This window comes from Convolutriloba macropyga, chromosome 2, assembly GCF_964194025.1.
Source record: "Convolutriloba macropyga chromosome 2, txConMacr16.3, whole genome shotgun sequence".
Taxonomy (NCBI): Eukaryota; Metazoa; Xenacoelomorpha; order Acoela; family Convolutidae; genus Convolutriloba; species Convolutriloba macropyga.
The window spans coordinates 73,870,469-73,894,167 of NC_134469.1; the positions used below are offsets into that span (position 1 = coordinate 73,870,469).

The 23,699-nt window shown below is 36.4% G+C and overlaps 1 protein-coding gene across 2 annotated transcripts in view; it reads right to left on the bottom strand.

Annotated features, from left to right (window-relative positions):
• LOC142334693 (pyridoxal-dependent decarboxylase domain-containing protein 1-like) overlaps positions 1 to 23,699 on the bottom strand; it is a 454,496-nt gene that overhangs the window by 215,268 nt on the left and 215,529 nt on the right. The window contains exons 5-10 of one of the 2 annotated variants that reach the window (XM_075382928.1): positions 22,817 to 23,087; positions 22,333 to 22,531; positions 19,395 to 19,636; positions 8,811 to 8,987; positions 4,810 to 4,944; positions 4,540 to 4,642 (exon numbers count right to left, since the gene is read on the bottom strand). The exons of the other annotated variant lie outside the window; for it this stretch is intronic. Of the exons in view, the coding sequence (XP_075239043.1) occupies positions 4,540 to 4,642; positions 4,810 to 4,944; positions 8,811 to 8,987; positions 19,395 to 19,636; positions 22,333 to 22,531; positions 22,817 to 23,087 (1,127 nt within the window). The remainder of the gene's footprint in view (positions 1 to 4,539; positions 4,643 to 4,809; positions 4,945 to 8,810; positions 8,988 to 19,394; positions 19,637 to 22,332; positions 22,532 to 22,816; positions 23,088 to 23,699) is intronic. 2 annotated transcript variants of the gene reach the window in all.

The following is a 23,699-nucleotide window of genomic DNA, read 5'->3' on the forward strand; positions in this document are numbered from 1 at the left end:
ATTACGAAAACGTGGATAAAAAAGATCAACAGGACTAAAAAAATTAACTATGTTTGAGAGCAATTGCTACAGTGGTCACAAAAACATTAAATAGTGTCTTAATTTCTATAACACCTTTTGTGATTTCTCAATGGAAAGTCTGTACGTAATAGACGATTGATAAAGAACAAAAACGAAATTTAGAAACATACCCGTCAGATTGCCGGAAAAATAGCCGCCGTTGATTCCAATAAGCATGATTGGGATTGAACGAATAGAATATATTGAAAAAATATTTTTAAGTCCGATTTATTTTGATAGCATTTCGTAGTTGAACATACTTCTGTTTCTTAGAAAGAGGCTACAGGGGCTACTATCAACACCAGTAAGCATTAGAGGTGGTAACTAAGACTTATAGGAACGACGTTTCAAATAGCGGGCATTCTAAAATTGGACTTTATGGGTTTATCCCGTTTCTACTTCTGACTTCAATTTTCTATACTGACTCTGTTCATTTTGAATTGCTTTGCTGAGCAACTGATGTTCAAAATCACTTTTAGCAGAATGAGCGAAGAGAGAAACTAGCCTAGAGAAGTCAAAAAGATATCACGCAAAATGTTGAAAAAGCGGCAAAATGAGGTACAGCGAAACATTTTTTTATTCGACGAAGTAAGAAACATAGCCGGAAGAATTCCGGAAGCGACTCGAAGCACCACACTAACAAAACCGTAATTGCAGCTGAAGCCATTACCTTTTGTATTAAACCATTAACTCATTACCTCCGCGGGTCTGATCTAAAAATCGGTGAAATTTAAACCACTGTCACAAAGAGAAAGAAAATGCAGCAAAATTTTATTAGTGAATACGTTTGGTAACGTTAAAAAAGTCTGAAATATTTAGGATGGTCAAAAACTAATAGCCTGACAAAGCTGACAGGGCCATCAAATGCCCTCAGATAATTAATGATTCTAATCTCAAAAAGATCGCGAAAGCAAACGGCAGATAAAAACTTTTCAAAAAAGACAGGAAAGTCAAAATTAGATTTCTAATCACGGCAATTAAGACAAAAATAATACATGATTCTTCCTTGTTGTATATATGCTAGACAACAAGATTTTCCTACTAATTCAAAAATTAAATTAATCATAGAAAAACAAAAGCAACAGAATAATATTCAAAGGCAAACAATCGTCTAAAAACAATACCCAGCCCGAAATAAAATTGCAATGAATAGTAATAAGTCGAAATGTTGGAAAAGACTTTCTAGCAAACTCCCAGTACTGCATTATTTTGAATTAAATCAATTGCAAACCGAAGAAACCAAGATCTAAGAAAAAGCTGAATTCATTCAATTTTTTAACAACTGAAAAAATCAATATAACGAAAACAAAAGTAGGTGCCAGGACAAAACTAGAATGATACAAACGAGAATGTGAAGAATATGGACACAATGTTAGGAACACCGTAACAAAAAGACCAATTCTTGATTTTTGAAAGTTAAAAATCAAATTTAAAAAATCAAGAAAAACGAGTACATTTCATTGATCAGCATTCGAGACATAGAAAAGACAACGAGTCATTCAAGACAAAAATCCAGCTTGCTGAAGAGAACAAAACAAGAAAAAGCAGAATTCAGACATACGAAACAATGAAACATTTTGCAAAAAAGTGGTCAAAAAATATTTAAGACTGCATTTATGAAAAAAATTTATCTGTTTTTTCAAAAACTTAACACCAAAAAATGATTGAATTTTTATTGAAACGAAATTAAAGTCCCTCATCTTCCCCAAAATACTATTTCTAGTAATTAAATGCAAAATAAACAAAAAACTGAAAAAAAATTGCAAAAAACTACGAAAATCGGATTAGAAATGTACAATTTTATGAAACAATTATATCGAGGTAGAAAGAGGCATTGAGTATATGAATTATCAAAGGGAAGTTGCCATATTAACTGATTTTTGACAAAAAAACAGCTAAAAGATCCAAAAATGAAGAAAATAATAGAAAAAAAAGCCAAAAATTAACTAAAAAATCAAGAAATATGTGCCAAATTCGAATTTGAAACGCAATTTCAGGCTATGCAAAATACTGTGCTAACAATTTCCCGGGTTTACGTTTCAACATAGCATCGATAAAAAATTATTTCTACAAAAAACCAAATTACAAGCAAAAAAACTAGGCCACTTAGACGAAAAAACGGCTAAAAACGGTTATCTATATGTGCCATTCAGTCAAAAACTACTTTTCAATGTCAAAAAGTCATTCACTAAACGCAGCGCATGATCAAAAAACTTCTCTCGCTCAGAAAAAATTAGTTCACACTGCAATTTTACTCGCTTTCGCTTTTAGGTCAAAACATCGTCTGAACGAATAGTACTTCCGGTAAAAAAAAACATAGCCGGAAGAATTCCGGAAGCGACTCGAAGCAACAAAACTTCACAAAAAGCTGCAGCCATTACCTTTTGTATTAAACCATTAACTGATTACCTCCCGGGTCTGATCTAAAAATCGGTGAAATTTAAACAACGGTCACCAAGAGAAAGAAAATGCAGCAAAATTTTATTATTGAAAACGTTTGGTAACGTGAAAAAAGTTTGAATTTTTTAGGATGCTCAAAATACTGATAGCCTGACAAAGCTGACAGGGCCATCAATTGCCCTCAGATAATTAATGATTTTAATCTCAAAAGATCGCGGAAGCAAACGGCAGATAAAAACTTTTCAAAAAAGACAGGAAAGTCAAAATTATTCAAAGAAGATTGCTCAAACTTAAGAATCAGAGAACCACTACAATTAGATTTCTAATCACGGCAATTAAGACAAAAATAATACAAGATTATTCCTTATTGTATATATTATAGACAACATGATTTCATACTAATTCAAAAATTAGATTAATAGAAAAACAAAAGCAACAGAATAATATTCAAAGGCAAAAAATCGTCTAAAAACAATACCAAGCCCGGAATAAAATTGCAATGAATAGTAAAAAGTAGAAACGTTGGAAAAGACTTTCTAGCAAACTCCCAGTACTGCCTTATTTTGAATTAAATCAATTGCAAACCGAAGAAACCAAGATCTAAGAAAAAGCTGAATTCATTCAACTTTTTAACAACTGAAAAAATCAATATAACGAATATAAAAGTAGGTGCCAGGACAAAACTAGAATGATACAAACGTTAATGTGAAGAATATGGACACAATGTCAGGAAAAGCGTAACAAAAAGACCAATTCTTGATTTTTGAAAGCTAAAAACCAAATTTAAAAAATCAAGAAAAACGAGTACATTTCATTGATCAGCATTCAAGACATAGAAAAGACAACGAGTCATTCGAGACAAAAATCCAACCTGCTGAACAGAATAAATCAAGAAAAAGCAGAATTCAGACATACGAAACAATGAAACATTTTGCAAAAAATTGGTCAAAAAATATTTAAGACTGAATTTATGAAAAAAAATTCTGTTTTTTCAGAAACTTAACACCAAAAAATGATTGAATTTTATTGAAACGAAATTAAAGTCCCTCATGTTCCCCAAAATACTATTTCTAGTAATTAAAAGCAAAATACAAACAAAAAACTGAAAAAAAAATTGGCAAAAAACTACGAAAATCGGATTAGCAAATGTACAATTTTATGAAACAAAATTACATCGAGGTAGAAAGTGGCATTGAGTATATGCATTATCAAAGGGAAAGTGCCATATTGAATGATTTTTGAGAAAAAAAACAGCTAAAAGATCCAAAAATGAAGAAATTAATAGAAAAAAGCCAAAAATTACCTAAAAAATCAAGAAAACTCTGCCAATTTCGCATTTGAAACGCAATTTCAGGCTATGCAAAATACTGTGCCATCAATTTCCGGGGTTTACATTTCAACATAGCATCGATTAAAAATTATTTCTACAAAAAACCAAATTACAAGCAAAAAACTAGGCCACTTAGACGACAAACAGGCTAAAAACGGTTTATCTATATGTGCCATTCAGTCAAAAACTACTTTTCAATGTCAAAAAGTCATTCACTAAACGCAGCGCATGATTAAAAAACTTCTCTCGCTCAGAAAAAATTAGTTCACACTGCAATTTTACTCGCTTTCGCTTTTAGGTCAAAACATCGTCTGAACGAATAGTACTTCCGGTAAAAAAAAAAAACCTTAAGAAAACCAATACTCCTCTTCGAGTCGTAAAAACCTTAAGAAAACCAATACTCCTCTTCGAGTCGTAAAAAAAAATAGGAGCGCTATAATAGCCGGCTGAGAAGATGAGGGCGGCTATTAAACACAGAATGTTTTTACATTAGAATATAACAATACAGCTTAGAAAAAATATAACCGACCAACGTGTCAAAATGCTCTCAAACTACGGTTGAAATTGATAGTCGCTAGCTAAAATGCGGATTGCTTAGCAACACTCTAGAGTTCAAAAGTATCTTATTTCTGTTACCACTTTAGGCCGATTAAAATTTCGCAATCATTGGTGCTAGTTGAGGTTATAAATACAATAGTCTGATTTTAACAAAAAATCGCATCTTCCCATAAAGAACAAAGACGACTCACGAGATGCAGACATGTTTGGAGAGAATCTGAGATACATGTTGGTGTAGAGCTGCACCAGGTCCAGTAACACTTTGGAAGTCTCAACTCGAAGTTTTTTATACAACTGAAACACGATTAACAATAGATTCATTCATACATTTAAACTGTCTTCTTGCTTGTAACAATCTCTCTCCGGTATCATCTTATGTAATTTTTCCAGCAGCAGGTATTCAAAAGTAGTACATGACAGGCATTAGAAGATTAGCATTGAAAGAATTTGTTGATACGTACCCACATATTAATAGCATCTTGATCAATCTGATGAGCTTCATCCAACACAAATTTGTCGTGGGATGAGATGATGCTCTCTGCGTTTTCAAGAGAGAATTGAAACAGCACAACTGAAGACACCGCAGTTGCTTGTGACTGAAATACAAGAAATGTTGTGATTTTAAAGAATATTTAACAATATTGAAGGAACGCGATCTATATGTTCGATCTGTCATGTTATAAAGAATATACGTAAGAATGCAGCATATAATTAACAAACTAAAATTTTCTAAAACGTCTTTTGTAGTATTGTCAACTTTTGCTGCGATAAAGCACTTAGTTTTCTCCAAACTTGTTTTCAACTTCAAGAAATTGTGTATCAAAGTATCTGTTACAATTGAATTATTGACCTAAAAAATAAAAAAAAAATCTGATAACATTCTGACCTCATTTCTTCCCGAACTAGCATTGAAACTTCAAAAAACTAGTGTGAATCTTCAAATATGTACAGCAAACTAGTAAAATGCAAAGAATCTTGCAGAACTTTTAAAAGATAATTTCTTAGTCAGCGGAATTAAAGAGCTCTAACAGACTATTTGATTTGATTTTAACATGTCAGTAATATACCTTTTTATTTTAGAATGAAAAACAATACCTGCCGAAAAACTTTGAACTCTTGCTTCAACTCTGTTACTCTCTTTACATTGTCATAAAACGACTACATTGTCATAGTCTGCACTATGTTATTAAAAGATTAATAAACTATTATCTATTAGCTAGTAATCCCCTATACATCTTAATCAGAAATAAGGTTTTAGAGGAAAATGCAATAAGTGGTCGAAAGCATATCTGATAAACAGACTGCAGCGTGTCGAAGTAAATAGTTTTTCTTCTTACTGAGAGAGAGAGATATTCTTTTTGGTGTACCTTTAGGCTTCATATTAGGTCTTTTGCTCTTCCTAATATGCATGAAATCATTTTAAACTTTATTATTTTTCCAGATGATACAAATCCCAAGTATTTTGAAATATAGAGTTTGACATCAAAGACATCTGGTAGCCATCAAAAATTGTCTTCATGACCATAAACTTGTTCCTAATATGAAGACAATGATTAAGATGCAGTGAAAGATGCAAGTTCAAGTTCAATGACAGCGAAGTTCAATTTAATTTAGTTCACAACTATCTCGGAATCTATTGACAAATCGTTATATTCAAACGGCATTGATTCTGCTAAATGTGATTCGAAAAGCAGTGGGGTATAAAATTGAAATTATGACACATTCCTTGCGTATTATTCCAGTAACATTAAACCTACTATTCAGTATGGGCTGCTTGTATACGGTTGCTATATCTATACCCCTTGAGCACCTATATACATTTAGAAAATTCTTAATTTATCTCCGTAAAGGGCCGGATACTTGTGGGGACATTTAAAGAAAATCAAATAACGTTTGCATTTGAGCAACAAACTTAAAAACTTCAAGCTTGTTCAAAGATCAGAAAGCGTAAACTCAAAATTATGTAAATGGGATACTTTGGATGACACTAAAGAAACCAATCTGTAGATAACAAAGCTTGCTTTTGAGACAATTGACCAACGTAAAATCGAACGTATTTCCGTTAAAAATTGTGCAAATAGATAGTATAACAAAATGAGTAGATGTAGGAACATACGACAGATGGCCCAAAAATAGTCCATTGAATCACATAAACCCGATTGGGATCGAAAGAACAGAAAAAAAGAAGGTTGATGTCAAAATTTTCTTCAAGTGCGAACTATTTTAATTTAATTTTGTTGTTAGACATACTCCTGTTACTTAATGAGATGACAAAGGGGCTAGCATCAATACTAATAAGCATTAGAGATGATACCTAAAACCTATAATATACTAGAGGGTATGGGTTGCGAAGGTTCAAACTTCTGACTCGATGGTCGTACTCCTAGTATATGCTATCTTTCTAAGCCTGATAAGTCTCATAAAAGTATTAATTGATCTAATAAGTAAATTTGACTAATTGATCTAGTTATAAGTTTTATATAATCTTTATAGAAATCTAACATAGATAAATTTACAAGTAAAGTTATGAGGTTATAAGAGCTAAAACTTAAAGTTTTAAAAGTTAACTTATAAAAAGGAGAAGGTCGGGAAAGTTTACTAAAGTAAAAAATTTACTAACCTGAATTATTATCAGTAACTATTTATCCTTTATTGAATAAAGTTCGGATTTGGATAATATCTCTAACTATTCGTTATTCGATATAGTTGAGAAAGAGTTTGGCAATTCCGATTTGAATTACTTTTATTTTGAGATTATTTTCTCAATTTGGAGATATTAAATTCTCAGTTTCTCTGAGTTGTTAATTCTTAATTTCTCAAAGTTGTGCTTTTTGCTTTGCTATATATAGTCTTGAGAACGGGATAATTCCCGTCCTGCTGGCTGGACGGTAAAATGTCCGTTTGACTGAACGGACATTTTACGCAATATGAAAGGTTCAGTTAATTGCATCATTCTATTTTTAGAATGATGTAATTTGAATACTTAGCTTTGTTAAGCTAAGTATTCAACATAAGCATTACTTTAGTACAATAAGAACAAACTTCAAGCAGTGAGCATATAAGACTGGGCTTTTTTAATGGGTTTATCCGGTTACTGTTTTTGATTCCATGTTTTGATACTGATTAAGTTTATTTTTGATTGTTTGCTTAGCAACTGCTCTTTGAACGGATTTTGAGCAGACTGAGCAAACAAAGAAACTAGTCTAGAGAAGTAAAAAAAACTTCACGCAAAATGTCGAAAAAGCGGCAAAAACAGGTAAAGCTAAACAAATTTTCATTCAACGAAGTAAAATACAAAAAAAATAGGAGCGCAATAATAGCCTGCTGAGACGATGGGTGCGGCTATTAATCATAACTTAAAATATTAACGTTTGCAATTCTTCCCCATTAGAGAGGCTTTATCATATTGTATGTATACGAAACGAGACTTCGTAGACCACTTATTTGGCCTTAAATTGTTTTAAATTTGCTGTTATTTGTGTCGAATGATATTTCCAATAAATTGGAGCAGATACAAAAATTTTATCTCCAATTCAAAAGACAGTTATTTGCAATTCTACTTCCTGGCAGATACAGAGTATTAGTTTGACACCAATGTGTTTTTTTTTCTGGTGCCCTCTGTTAAATCTGCAGCCCGATTAGAGAGTTATGTATCCTTTCGCCTCGAAATTTCTCGCCGTTCTCGTATGGCTAATTAGATGCATGCTGCTACCAAATGCGTCTTCCAGAATTTTTAAATGAAATATAAAAATAATGTTTCTATTATGCTCGAATGTTCCTATTTGTTGAATATATTGCTCAAGTTTTCTGCAATGGTACCAATATTAGGTCAATGAAGCTTCCTGCACGTCTACCGATCTGCCATGCGAGCTAATTTAATTCAGATGTGGCTAATTGTTGAAGATGCCACTCTGTTTTTAATCATTTTTTGGATTTTGCTGTTCCGCTGTAAGTATTTCATCTCATTACTGCACTTCTGAGCGAAATTTAAATTTTAACTTGCTCATTTAGATAAGAGTTTTCAATGAGATCATGAGTATATAGGTCGGGCTAACGTTCCGAGTATCAATTGTATTTATTTCTTGCTTACTGTCAGTATTATGTATTATGATACAAACGATAAATTCCCCGACTCACGGCATAATACTCACGGAGCATCTTTTGTTGATTGAGAATGACTTGAAAACGTGAAAACATGAGAAAACTTCAAAACTTTCAGTAATTTACAATTTGAGACGGAAATGTTAAAGTTTCAATGGCTTTCCTATTATCTACTTCTGAATCAGCCAAAGATATCAATCGGCCAGATTTCAATTCAAATCTCACAAGAGACGGGTTGGGACATTTAGCTTAGTGAGGGCTCCGTGAATCGTGCCAACCCATCAATTTTATCCAGCGATGATTAGCAATTTCATTAACAAAGACGTAAATTTGTAGAAATGAGCGAATAAGTGGCACTTACAAGTACATAATACTGAGAAATGCTTCCAATTTTGTGTGATAATTGCTGAGCAAGTGATGCGTTGGAATGGAGCATGGCCGATATTCTATCCTGTCCCATGAGCTGTAGATTGGCCCATAGTGGTATCACGTGCAAGTCTGTGTAGTCATACTCAACTCCAAGACCAGCAGGAGCAGTCTAAACAAATCAGTTTCCAAGTTATTTATTCATCGAGTTGACAATCAATCCACGAGTTACCATTTCGCTTTTACATTGTTACCATTGTTCAAGTATCCAGTAAAATTACATTGTACTAGACTGTGTTGAATTTGATAAACGGAATAATTTATTTTAGGTTCAATAACGGTTAATTGACATTCTGATAATTGATCACTAAGTCATCTCTCAATGTTCTCACTTGATAAATTGTCTAATAACAAAAACAATTAATCTTTCGTTAATTAAATACAAGAGCGGAGATGAATTACAATCAGCATTTGCAAAGATGAAAATACAGAACTTAAAAACGCCACAAAAGTTAAAAGTCATATGTCCAACAGCCATGCCTGAGTAATGTAGGACGAATTGCTCGTTCACTCAATCCTACCGTGATTCCACAGGGTTGGAAAAATAGTTTTTTTTACGTTGAAGCGCCGTTATTAAAAATGACTTTTAGTAGTTAACTGCCGCCAATTGAAATTAGCTCCTCGGAATTGTAATGGAGAAAGCAATACAGTTCAAGCAAAACGAAGCATTAAAGCGTGACTAATATCAGCCCAAATCAACCGAAAATTTTGTACAAAAAGGCACGACTTCAATGCTTCACACTACATTCGAGAGCAATTAAAGAATTAATAGCACAATGCGAAGATCCAAATGAATTAGCAGCCCCTAAAAAGAACATCAATGTGGAAATGCATCCGTTTTTAATTAGATTGACCCTCATAAAGTAAAAATTGTAATATTAACCGATTAACTGCGGAGAAGTTACACTCGAACGACCAGCGGGGCAATTTAATTTATAGGGAGTAGCTTGGAATTGGTTTAAATGTGCAAAATGCGACCCCATGGAGTTCAAACAGCGGACTGGGAGTGAAAAATATCACCTGCTTCCACTTGAGGCAGGCGATAAAAAGGCCGCGTAACCGAAAAACGCTCAGAGAGTACAATTTACTTCTCTCTGTCATTAATTATTGTTTTCTCTTGCTTGTTTGCACGAAAATTTAGATATCGTCAGGTACAATAATTTTCTCTCGAAAAATAGCCAATATGTCAGTATGACTCGGATAAATGCAGCAAACTTTGTTTAAGAGCAATTCGTAACATGTGTGCAACATTACTCCTATTAATCAGTTTGTAGAGGCTCTACTACTGTTGTTAGTAACGCTCAAAAAGAGGGGCGCAACCGTATCCTTTTCGAAAGCAATGAAAACTGAACCGTTCAAATAAGACAACAGAACCGTTAAACGAAGAACTTGAACACAATATCAATGTTTTCGGAATGAACGTGCGATCGACAATATTCCGATACCATAATTAGTACGATTCAACTTAGCTGAGTTCAAAACTTTGATTCAGAGAATGTTTATCATACATTAATCAGCAGAAATTTGTAAAAAGTACAATTCAAAAGTGTAACCTACGACAAAATGTCATAATGAATGCGTACAGAAATCGTTCCAAAAAAAACACAATATAAAATACGTAAAAAAAGTCAGAAAAAGTTCGAACTAATTTTAAGAAAAAACAACCACGATATGAACCAATTTAAGTGGTTTTCGTTAATACTGGCCATATTGGCTATTTTTCGAGAAAATTATAGTACCTGACGATATGTACATTTTCGTGAACACAACCGAGATAAAACAAAAAGTAATGACAGAGGGAAGTAAATTTAACTATCTGGGCGTTTTTCGGTTACCCGGCCTTTTTATCACCTGCCTCAAGTGGAAGCAGGTGATAATTTTCACTCCCAGTCCGCTGTTTGAAGTCCCTGGGGTCGCATTTTGCACATTTCTAAACCAATTCTAAGCTACTCCACATAAATTAACTGCACCGCCGGTCTTTCGAGTGTAATTTCTCCACAGTTCGTCGTTTAATATTTTATATTTTACTTTGTGAGGGTTCTGTGGTCTCATAACTATCTAATTAAAATTGAATGCATTTCCACATTGATGTTCTTTTTAGGGGCCGCTAATTCATTTGGAGCTTCGCATTTTGCTATTAATTCTTTAATTGCTCTTTAACCGCTTCTTTAAAAACTTGAACACGATATCAACGTTTTTAGAATAAACGTGCGATCGACAATATTCCGATATCATAATTAGTAAGATTCAACTTAGTTGAGGTCAAAACTTTGAATGAGAGAATGTTTATGATACATAAATCAGCAGAAATTTGTAAAAAGTACAATTCAAAAGTGTTAGCTACGACTGAATGACGTCGTAATGAATGCGTATACAGTTCTGAATGAATGTGTATACAGTTCTGAATAAAAAAACACATTCTTATATACAATAAAAGCTCAGAGAAGGTTCGACCTAACTTTAATTAAATACACCATCAATATGTACCGATAAAAATGGTCTTTGGCTTAACATTTTTAGGCTACCTGGACGATTGTTGACCGAGTATGAACCAATTTTTACGTCAAAAACAACAGACAAAAAATCGGTAAAAGAACATCAAAAAAAACTTGCCATCAAAGTCTCGCTTGTTACTTTGGACAATTAATGCTTTATATCGTTAGATAAATGTACGTTTTTGAATATGTTATAGTCTTGGAGCTTATAAGTTGTTGACGAAGTGAAAGCTCGGACTACAGTCTATACTGAGTTAATAATGATGCCACTCCCAATCAACAGGAAAGGTCTCACTGGGGATGAATAAACTTACTGTTATCAAACGACATGATTATACCAGTAATGAGCTATTTGCTATCTCACGTTGTTAAATATTACTCCTTGAGTGCCAGTTTTACCCCTTTTTCCTGGGATATACACCAAAATCAGCAAAAATTCCTAAACGGAAAGGAAGCGTTCCAGATCAATGGCAGAAATGGGAGGTAAGGGACAAATAGAAGCTGCTTTTCCCTACGAGGCCTACCCAGAAAGAAAACTTGCCAACCCAAAAAAAAAATCTAATCACAATCCAATTGTGACAGCGCATAGCTATATCTCTTAGAATGTAGACAGAGTGGAAGACTCACGAATCACTTTTCTGCAAGCAAGACAGCAGAAGACGTTAGAAAAAAATTTTGGAAACTCTTACACCTGCAAAACTTTTTTGAATTTAGATGGCAAAACACATCTACTTAAAAAAGGCCAAAACTTCTTAAGAAGTTATATTTGGTTTAACATAGCTACCGGTCACCATCAGCCCCCACAAACAAAAATTTTAAATTGAAACCATTGACTTTGGTAATTTTTAGTAAATTTCAAAAATGCGGTATTTGATCAGACCAGTTTGTATATAAAACCAACATCTGATATAGAAAAAAAAGAACATGCTAAATTGTTCATTTTTTAAAAAAATTTTGCTCAATTTGGTGCAATTCAGAAAAATAAGAAAATGAAAACTGAATATTGATTAACCGTACATTCGATTAAAAAACCGTCCAGTTTACTAGTTTACCGTTCCGCCATCAAGGATTTGAAAAAAACCCAAAGAAATTAAAGGACAAAAGCATAAAATGCAGGCAAAACTGTCAAAATATAATGGTTTTCAATTCGAAGGTTTGTCAATTGAGTGAAACTAAAAACACAGAAAAAGTTTTGTAAAAGTCACAACCTCCAGCCAACAAAAAACTTATCGCATTGCCATTTTTTTTCGCTCGTTTCCATACTGTACCATCCACGTGCTTCTCGTCCTTTAACTTTTCACGAACTCGTACTTTTTGGATTTTGATGTAGTGTGTTAGTATGTGTTGCAGTATGATGACTATGACAGTATGCTGGTTGGTTGATCTCGTCTTTTTACTTTTTAGGGCGTGACTTTGTTGACTCACAAGTTAAGGCTGGATTGTCTATTGACTTTTTCGACCTTACCTTACTGGCGCTCCTGTTGTAGTATAATTATTTTTTCTGCTGTATGTAGGGTTATTGTACGATTGTTAGTTGGGTTGCATCTGTAGCCGTCTAGGGTGTGACTTAGGTTTGTTCTGAAGAAGCTCTGGCTAGAATGTATCTTGACTTTTCCAGCTGTCAATATGATCAAAAAGTCAAGAACATGTACGCTGCTCGATCAAAGCGTGAAGCTGATTTGCACGCTATACATGAAGATATCCTTCATTATATAAATAGTCAGAGTAGGTGAGTGAAAGTTGAACGCCTAGAAACAAAATGCAACAGAACCTTTGCAATTATTTTAGAGAAAAATGAGGACCTGACTGCATTTGCTGGAAAACCGGAGAATCCAAGCGGACTTGCTCCCTAATTAGAGTCATATTTGGAGGCAATGACAACTAAGAACGACAAAATCCTCACTTCAGTACAAAATTACTTCAATTCTGCAGATGATGAAGTAAGTCGGTTTCATGAACCGAGAGCATTTACTCGTTCTAAAGTGTCGTCCCTGCTGGCCTCGTCAAAAACGTCTAGTCAACGTAAACCTGATTACGTGATTGCTAAATTGATGAGAGGAGATTGAAAAACAAGAAGCTGCCATCCAACAGAAAAAACGAATGCAATTAGATGAACTGGCGGAAAACAACAGGAAGCAGTTTGCAGGCGCAACTCTGCGTGGGTTTTAATTGCTGGACGCCGTTTCTAAAAGTAGCTAGTCTGAAACAACTGCAAGTGCTAGGAGCTCGATGGGAGTGAAGCTGTCCAGGACTAGATCAATTACTTACTTGCCATATTTTTCAACAATGAGAAAATTGGTAAACCAGAGGTTACCAAAGACTCTCCAGAAGGCCACAACGATGGCGAAACAGTGGAAGATCAGAACACTGAAAATTCAAGACACATTATTCCAAAAAATTGTCGAGGCAACTACATTCTGAGCAGTGAGACTTGCAGAGAGACCTTACCAGAGAATTTTTTTTACTGCTGCTCATAAACAGGCCTTGTACCGGGCGGATCAGCGGACGCAAATGAATCAAATAAGCCAACAAAGTATGGCGCTTACAAGCAAAACTAACCAAGGATCCGCAGATAGTCACCCGCCTTCTGTACATGCCCCGAGGGCTTCACCACCAATTCAACAGCCCGTTTTACCACAGCCAATCGAACCGAATATAAATCAAAATAATTTTCTCTATATTTTCCAGACGCACACATTCGAAATTCACAGGCCAGGGGACATGAGACATCAATTCTGTCTGAGAGCAATGCGGCACAACTTACATGCCCCGACAACAATTAAATTTTGTACAAATAGCTGCAAACGCCACTCTCCCTCCTTTTCGGACAACTGATAATCCAGGCCCCTCCCCAAAAAATGATCCTTTCCGTCCCGGCGTCCATCTAAGCCCAAATATCCAACAGCATATTGTTGAACGCGCAATTCTTAAAGCTCTTCCCCACCAGAACCCTGTATTCACTCCAAACACCACCGCTCCCATTTCACATGCCCCTTTGATTAATCAACCTCCAGTCCCCAACAGTCTTCGAAACAAGTAAGACAGCGCACCGTTATTGCTTTAATAACACGGGCTCACACTGTCAACTTCCTCAAACTAAAAAAGTACACAAAGTAGTTCACTCCGCTGCACCTCTTGCCCATAATATGACGGATAATCCTCTCGGCCAACAAAAAATAAACTTTGGCATTTTCCACAGCAGAGGCAACCAATCAAGGAAGCTGCAGATGTTAATATGCCGCCAAACGGAAAAAAAATATACCACCGATAAATAATGTACCACCACAAGTCTGTCAAAATTCTCCCTCTTTAATTGATATGCAGTCTTCATCCGGCATAATTCGTCAGCAATGTCCCACCCAGTTACACAACTCGGATTTTTGAACCAACACATGGTTATATTGGGTCCACCCATTGTATTGGAATGTCACGCAGGTTTTTGATCCGGATACTCCCAATACCAAACAATGCGTCATTGATTAGGAATCTGGCTGATGCAATAACAAACCGTAAAATGAGGCTTTGCCAGAGTGCAAAATTGCAGTTTAACGGCGACTACTTACATTGGCAAGAGTGGTATGGGCAATTCAAAAACGCACTTGGTTCGCAGTCGCTCACTCATGACGTTAAGCTCACCCACTTGAATAAACTGAGCAACTTTCCATCTCTCAAAATGCACAGTAGTCACAACAAACTATTCTGCAGTAATGTCCCGCCTTGTCGGGGTTTTGAAGTCACTCTCATATGCCGCGGGCCTGAAGAGCGCTTCCTGACTTAACCAAGCGGTACAGAAATCATCACCAAACATTAGAGTCTTGTTCACTCTTTACGGTAAAAAAAAGCACTGGTTTAAGCCAACTCCTTGATTTCAACAATTGGCTGAAAAAAAAGGCTGAGGCACGCGATCGTATGAAGCAAATTTCAACAAAAGCAGACTGAGGACAACCACACTTCAGCAACCAAGAACAAATTTGCCTCCAAAGTATTTACGTCAAATACGCAACAAAGGGAACCAGGAATGCAAGTTCCGTCGTCATCAGCGCCAATAAAATCGCGTTGCGTGGTTTGTAAGGGATATAACCGCTTGTAGGAATGCAGTCCTCAAGGAAAAAAACTCCCACACAACGCGCAAAATGAGTTGCCGAAAAAACTTTGCTTTTCGTGCTGTCGGGCATACACACATTCCACCATTGCACTCAACCATGTTTAGGCAGAAGAGTGCAATAGTTCGCATAACACGCTATTTCATGGGGCAGATAGTATTTTCCCACCCAAACCATCAACAAATTCCAAAACTATCCAGCCAACTGGCAATACAGCTCAAACCAAAGCAAATACTAGTCAACAGCCTCCTAAAAAGACAACAAAGCTGTCATCTGTTAGTGATGTTGAGGGACTTTTTCAGGTGACCAAATTGCAGCAGATCCATTCTTCCGGTTTAGATACGAAGGCTTTAATTTTCTGTGATACCTCCAGCAGTAATTCTTGGGTGGCCGGTAGTCTTGCAGATAGACTCGGTTTGCACGATAAAGCATTGAAACTAACTCAAATGTATAAATAGGAAGAAGTCATTAACACTAGGGTTGAACTGACTATGAAAACAAGAGAACATCAGGTCATCCAACCGTTTACAAACAAGCCTTTCATAAAAGAGAGTCTGAACGTCGGCTCTGATATAAATGTACAGGCACTGCCAGCGATCTACCCACACTTCGACGTAATTGATCCTGTGACTTATTCTGAAGTCAATGAGATGTATACTCGGACAAGATGTCAAGCATGCCATCCGCCCGTTAGACTATTTCTCTGCCGACTAGAACACATTCACTTGTTGCCGTAAGCTTACCCATAGGTTTGCTCTAACGCGGTCCGTAACTTTCGAGTTCAGGTTAAACTTCAACGTTCTTTAAAATGAATATTGTTAAAGACAATGAACTGGCACGCCAGGTAAAGTCATGGCACGGTATGGAGTTGCTCGAAGCCAGTTAAGCAGGTTGATCAGCGATCTGCAGCGGATTCAGAAAACTTTGGAGAGAAGTACCAAGCATGACGGCCTATAAAATAACATCGGAAAGTTATGGGCGGCAGACACCACCAAGCTCCCATATAACTACTTCTCCCTTGTGCAAATTAAGTCTCTCGAAAAACCACTGGCCAAGGATGAAGACCTTAGGGAAAAGTACAACAGTCAAGGACGATTTAAAAAAGGATACGTAATTGCGTTTGACGACGCTCACGAGGTTGAGAACCGGTCAGACAAAATGACTGGACAAAGTTGAGAGCCAGTCAGACAAAATACCTAAATCTCCATACGGTTGTACACTCACACAAACCGTGTAAGGTGCTTAGGGCGCTCAGTGGAGCAGCAAAATTTCACGGTGCCTCGTTGAATCAATCCTTACTTATTGGCCCTGATCTGCTCCAAAACCTCATTTATGTCAGTCTCCGCTTCCGACAACAGCCATATGCCGTCTCTACCGACATCGAGGTTGGCGTATTACCATCAAATCAGCCATCACTTTGTTTGCGGCGAGAGGACCAACAACAAACGTTGTAGTTTATCAAAATACATGTCATATGTTCGGGGCTAAGCCCTCCTTTTTGCAAAGTCCGACGATTATCTTCACTCAGTCTCCTGAGAACGCCACCAATGGATCCGTTTACTGTCGGTGTTCGACTGCTCCTAAAGGACATCTGACGTGTCATTGGACAAAATTAGGATGAAGAGCTCCCGCAAGACAAGGTTCAAAGGTTTTTGGTTTGGAGATTGGACTTGACAAACATGAAAACATCGAAATCGAAAATGCTTTACTGGACCCGTTGATCATCTAGAATTGCATATATTCGGCGATAGTTCCCAGTATATTTTCATTGACGTCGCATTCTTACGAGCCCGAGTCAAGACTGATATGGGCTAAGGAAAAACAGCTTGCATTGGAATTGAAGAAAGCACTTGTGGCGCCATGACAGTAATGACTGCCCGAAAATGGAACTGCAAGCAGCTCCACTTGCCGCTCGTCTGAAAAAAGAAATTATTCAGGCACTCACCGTAACTGTTAACCAAGTATGCATGTGAACTGACAGCACTACCATTCTGCAGTGGATTAATGTGGGACAGCACAACCGTTTTGCACGACCGTCTAATGAAAGCAACCAACTTTTGTTTCAAACACCGTTTGCAAAATTTTGGAGCATACCAGCGTTTACCAATGGATCCAAGTCGCAACTAAGGATAAACCAGCTAATGCTGGCAAGTGTAGAATGTCCGCTGACGATTTGCAGCTAAGCAGTTGGGTCGAACGTCAACATTTCTTAACTAATTCAAGTTTTCCGTTCGTACCAAACAAAGACGTCATCACTAACAACAAACTGAGCCTCAACAATGCTGTCACTATAGAAGACACTGTATCTTTGGCTACATCTGTTAAAAAACAGACCACAACCGTTCCATCGTTATTCCCGTTTGATACGTTTAGTTCTTATCAAAAGTATTTGCGCTCTGCCGTATATGTTCACCGATTTTTACCGAAAAATGCCGGCAACCGGAACCTTTATAGTAGCATTTCTGACCACAATCGAACGTAATCTCCAGTATTTGGTGCAGGAAGAGTCCTCTGAATCCAAAAGAAGGTATCTTCTTTAACAATCCGTTGAAAGGAGTAGCTGAATTGCTCAACACTCGCCGTTTCGAGGTTCAAACGGGCTAATCGGTTTCTCGGGCCACATCAAGAGGTTAATGTAAGCTAGCTTTAACCAAAAAATTTCCATCTTAGATGCACGGCACCCGTTTGTAAAATTGATCTTTAAACACACCAATGTAAAGCATTCACATCAGAGCGTTGAGTACCTAAGATCAATTGTGCAGGAACACTATAGAGCTGAAACTAGGATCATCATTGCGCTCCATCAAAGTCCACTGCCTGAGGTTCAGAGAATTCCTAGCTGTAACTATGCAACCAATCATGTCTGATTTACTAACCTTGGAGTGACTGGCTTACCAGTGTCCTCCCTTCACGAACAGTGGCGTTGACTACTTTGGGCCGTTTTATGTAACTGTCCGTCGTACAACTGAGAACAGGTGGGGATTCCTCTTCACTTGTCTTATTACTCGCACCGTCCATGTTGTGATAGTTACATCCATGGACACCAGTTCTTGTGTTATGGAAGTTGAGCTGTTTGTGTCGCATAGGGTTACACTTGCCCTGATTTGGTCGGACAAAGCCACAACTTTATTGGGACAGAAAACTCCGGGAAAGTATCGAAAAGTGGAAAGAGCGGTGACTTGGGTTGGATAGTTGAGGAAACCAACCCTAGGCTCCGGTTAACTCATCCGCCCACTCCTAATACTTGTCACAGTTTTTCCATCAACTTTTTCCTGGCCGCAGGATGTTAGCTACGGCTAAATGACGTCATAATGAATGCATATGGAAATCAATTCCAATAAGAAAATACGTTCTGATATACGTAGAAATATCAGAAAAAGCTTGTTTAACCTAATTTTAAGTAAATATAACAAAGATATGTACCGATTGAGGTGGTTTTCGGCTTTAAATTTTTAGGTTATCTACATGATTGTTGACTGATTACGAACCCATTGTAATGTCAATAAGATCAGACAAGAACCGGTAAAAGATCATCGAAAAAACCTAGCCGTCTCTGTATCGCTTGTTAGTTTGGACGATTAATGCTTTATATCGTTTGAGGAACGTACGATTTTGGATATGTTACAGTCTTGGAGCTTATACATTGTTGATGAAGTGAGATCTCGGACTACAGTCTTGACTGAGTTAATAAAAAGAAACCGAATAAAATCGAACGTGATAGAGAATGGCGAACTGCTAAAAGTAGCAAAGGCGTAGAATTTGCGAAGATCCCGATCGCCGCTGCATTGAGCAGTTAATAATTTTTAAAAGAAAATATAGGAGCAAAAATGTGGCTTCATGCGACCAAAATATTCCATGTGCTTATTACGTAACAATTACTGCGCAAATTCATAGAACAGATACAGGAATTCAAATTCATACCAAAGCAGGATCAGTGTCTTTGTATAGAGTGACTCTCGGGGCCATCGGGATTGCCAGCCATTCTCTCGGCTGCACTGTGATGCTGTTGGCAACTTTAGGCACAATCGCAACAGATTCCGGAATGTTTCCTGATATCCCGAGGGCTGCCAGGTTGCTACCCACCACATGCAGCCAAATGTCGTGCTTAGAACAAATTGCACTTAGTGCCTGGATATTGTCAGACTGGCCCATAAGCCAAGTTCCTGAAACAGAAGCACACATTTGAAAAAAAAAACTCAACTGCAATAAATTTCAATTGCGAAAGAATTGAGGACCACAATTTAAAATCACTGTATAGACGACTTCACAATCCCACTATTCGAAATTCACTTCACAATACCTACAGAAAGGCATTAGCAGGACTGCAAAGTTTCATAAAACATCTTTGAAAGTTTTTTGAACCCGTATCTATCTATTCAATATGAGTTCATAATTAATTGTAGTGAAGAAGCGACGGCCAGCTCTAGAATTTAAGTTTGTTTTGAGAGACATTATTTCTCAATCACATAAATATTGTCTAAAACATAACTAGATATTAAGTTGACCAAACGAGCCAAGTATCAATATGTCGCAGTCAAAAGATACAGCATCCATCTTAGAAAGGGTCACTTCGAAATCCCGATTAAAATAACGCCCAATAAATCTTGCTTCAATTATAAGCGTCAACGATTGCGAGCAATTCGAAGCTTTGCCCTTACTTTGGTAAGCAACTGTCACCCTTCAAAAATTACCACTAAAGATCAGAACAATTGTAAACCATAGAACATAGCCGGCAAATGCCAGAAAAATGCCTCCGTTGACGCTCGTGATGCGCATCGGGATTGAAACAGAAAAAAGATGAGACAATTTGACCGAGTTTTCTTCTGTATTTTTTAGTGTAAAAAAGTGTCCTAATTTGGCGAGCAGTTTCAGTTAGATTCTGAAACTATACTTAATTCAGCTTCTAAACTGAAACCTAATAAGCTTAACACCAATGTCAGATAGCAAACTCTAAAGAATTTTCGTAACTTAATTCTGAATGACTTAATGACCGCGCTTTTCGGTCTAAGCCTTCTGTTTTGATTTTGACTTCGACCGTATTAATTACATTGCGTAATTGAAAGCGTAAAAGAACTTAAAATCCAGTCAGTTGAAGCAGTGATGTGACTTATGTAAAAAGAAAAACGTAATCAAATGGTAAAGCAAATGAAAAACATAGCCGGAAGAATTGCGGAAACGACTCGAAGAGCCGTCTCTCTGAAAAAATACTTTTAAAATGAACTGGTACTTAATGAAGTGACAACAAAACTGAAAAATTAGGTTAAATTTTGAAAAATAGCCCAATAACCATTACTCCTGTATTTAAAACCAGCAAAAATTACCACGAAAATTGTTTTACGCAAACTGAAAAATCAAACTGCTCAAGCAGCAAAGCACAAGCTATGTTAAGCTGTCAAAATTTTCTATTTATTACAAAACTTATACACTTCCGTAATTTTTCTCACAAAAAACACTAATTTTAACAAAAACCTGTAATCATGTAATAACTAAATAAACTCTATACAGTAGTTGTCGTTTTAAATCTCAACGAATGAGATGATAAAGCTAAAAACGGCCAAAAAAACTTATCAAGTCAGAAATTAATTACGAAAAAGACTTAAAAAGATCAATATTCAAAAGCAAAAAGTCTCATATTAGAAAGACCTAGCCCTATGAATATTCACAGAAGATTATCAACAAAAGTTTTCAACAGTGAATGTAGCAAAAACTCTGGTGTATTGTATTTAAAAAAAGCTCCAAGTGAAAAATTGAGAAAAAAAATCAAGACAAAATTTTTTGTTCAAATCAATACTTAAACGGAATAAAAGCAGGGCCAATAAAACTATAAACCTGAGGAGGTTGTTGGAAAGATATATGATACAGTGCGGAGGAAACAGAAATTGTAAAAAAGATAAGAAAACTAATTCGCAACTTTTGAAAAATAAAAAATCAAATAGGAAATTCTATTTCAAAATCAAATTGAAAACCATTAAGCAAAAAAAAAACTGGGTTTTTCATACATAACCAATCAAGGCCTAAAAAATTTGCAGACCCATCATCCATCCTGTCTCAGTAAGAAATGAAAACAGTTCATAATTTCAAAGGCTTATTGCCAAAAACTACATCCAGTAAAAATAAAATGAAAAAAACCTTGACGGCGCAGATGAACAGTTTTCTTATAAGAGTTTCAATAGTTGATAAAATAACTACAAAATACAAACAAAACTGGGAAACTGGGACAAAAATCGCCAAAACCGGATTAATTTGTGTATACTTTTATAAACACAAAATAATCTGGCGTCAAAAGAGGCATTCAACCGATAAATTATCAAAAAGACGTTGTCAAATTTACTGAGCGTGTACAAAAATGACCGCTCAAAGCTCCAAAAATAAAGAAATAGATCAAAATCCAACAATTGGCTAAAAATCGGGAAATATGTGCAAATTTTGCGCTTGAAACGCATTATTAGGCGCGCAAAAACATAGTGGTATCAATTTCAGAGGGTTACATATTCATGCAGCATCGATGAACTTATTTCTTTAAAAAAAGAACAATTTACAAAAAACAGGCCAAATAGACGAAAACACGGCTAAAAACTGTCATATATATGCGCGACTTTTTCAAAAAAACTTTTCAAAGTCGAAAAGTCATTCACTCAACGCAGCGCATGATCAAATAGCTTTTCTTGCTCAGAAAAAAATTCACACGGCAGTTTTACTCACTTCCGCTTTAACGCCGTTTGAACAAATAGAAACTCCTGTAAAAAAACCTTATGAAAACCAATACTCCTGTTCGAGTCGTAAAAAAGGAGAGCGCCTAAATAAAAGCCGTTGAGAGGCTGACGGCGTCTATTAAACATATAAAATATGGGCTACATACCGGCGTGCACAAGGAGGAATAATGGTTTCATATTTTGTGAGATATGGAGTTCAACTGTCTTCTGAAAGGCATCTACATCTATAGTGTCACTCAGTTTGTCCATTTTCTCTTTTGAGGCAGGACCTGAGATATCCAAAGTGGAGAGCTCCGCTTGGTTATTGCAGCTCAGAGTAAACAGACAGTCCGCAGGCAGGCACAGCTACAAAAACGGAGAACCCGTAAAAACATTCAAAGTAAATACATATGTAAACAAGCACACATAAATTAAAGAAGTAATCATGGCCGTTTTCTTCATACTATATAGATTTCGTTGATAGCTACAGTTGACTACCATGAGTCAAAGCTAGTCACTGACAATATTCAGAAATGATCTTCGTTCTAAATCAGGCAGAAAGCTATCACCCTAAACCGAGTATTAAGCAATAAGTAACAGCCGCCATTCTGAGAATTTAGTGTTTCTAGTATTAGAGCGAAATGTTACTACCTGTCTTAGACATGCATCAGCCCATCCAGGTGAAGTGCATTGCGATATGTAAATGACGGGCAGCTTTTCAGGGACAACTTTCTTCTTACTCTCACTCTCCCCCTCATCCACTTCGGATCCACCAGACCCAATTTCCGACTCTGCAGCTGGCATCCAGATTTTGAATCCATTCAGAGCGAATGATGGGTACTGTTTGTGTAGGGCCATCCGACAAGCTCCGATTACACCGTCTATTTCACGGAGATGGAAGTAGGCTTTAGTTTGGGGAAACCTAAACACATCAAACATACCCGGCAGATTGCCGGAAAATAGCCGCCGTTGATTCCAATAAGCATGATTGGGATTGAAATAACAGAAGATATTGAAAAAAAAAGATTTTTGTACAAAAACATTTTTTTTTAAGTCCGATTCATTTTGATGGCATTTCGTGGTTGAACATACTTCTGTTTTAGAGAGAGGCCACAGGGGCTACTATCAATAACAATAAGCATTAGAGATGGTAAATAAGACTTATAGGAACGACGTTCAAATAGCGGGCATCTAAAATTGGGCTTTATGGGTTTATCCCGTTTCTATTTCTGACATCCATTTTTGTACTAACTCTGTTCATTTTGAATTGCTTTGCTGAGCAACTGATGCTCAAAATCACTTTTAGCAGAATGAGAGAAGAGAGAAACTAGCCTAGAGAAGTCAAAAAGATTTCACGCAAAATGTTGAAAAGGCGGCAAAATGAGGTAAAGCGAAACATTTTTGTATTCGACGAAGTAAAAAAAAAAAAAATAGGAGCGCTATAATAGCCGGCTGAGAAGATGAGGGCGGCTATTAATTATACATTGAAGCAATTTTTCCTAGTACGAACTGACAAATTTAAGGAATAAGCCTG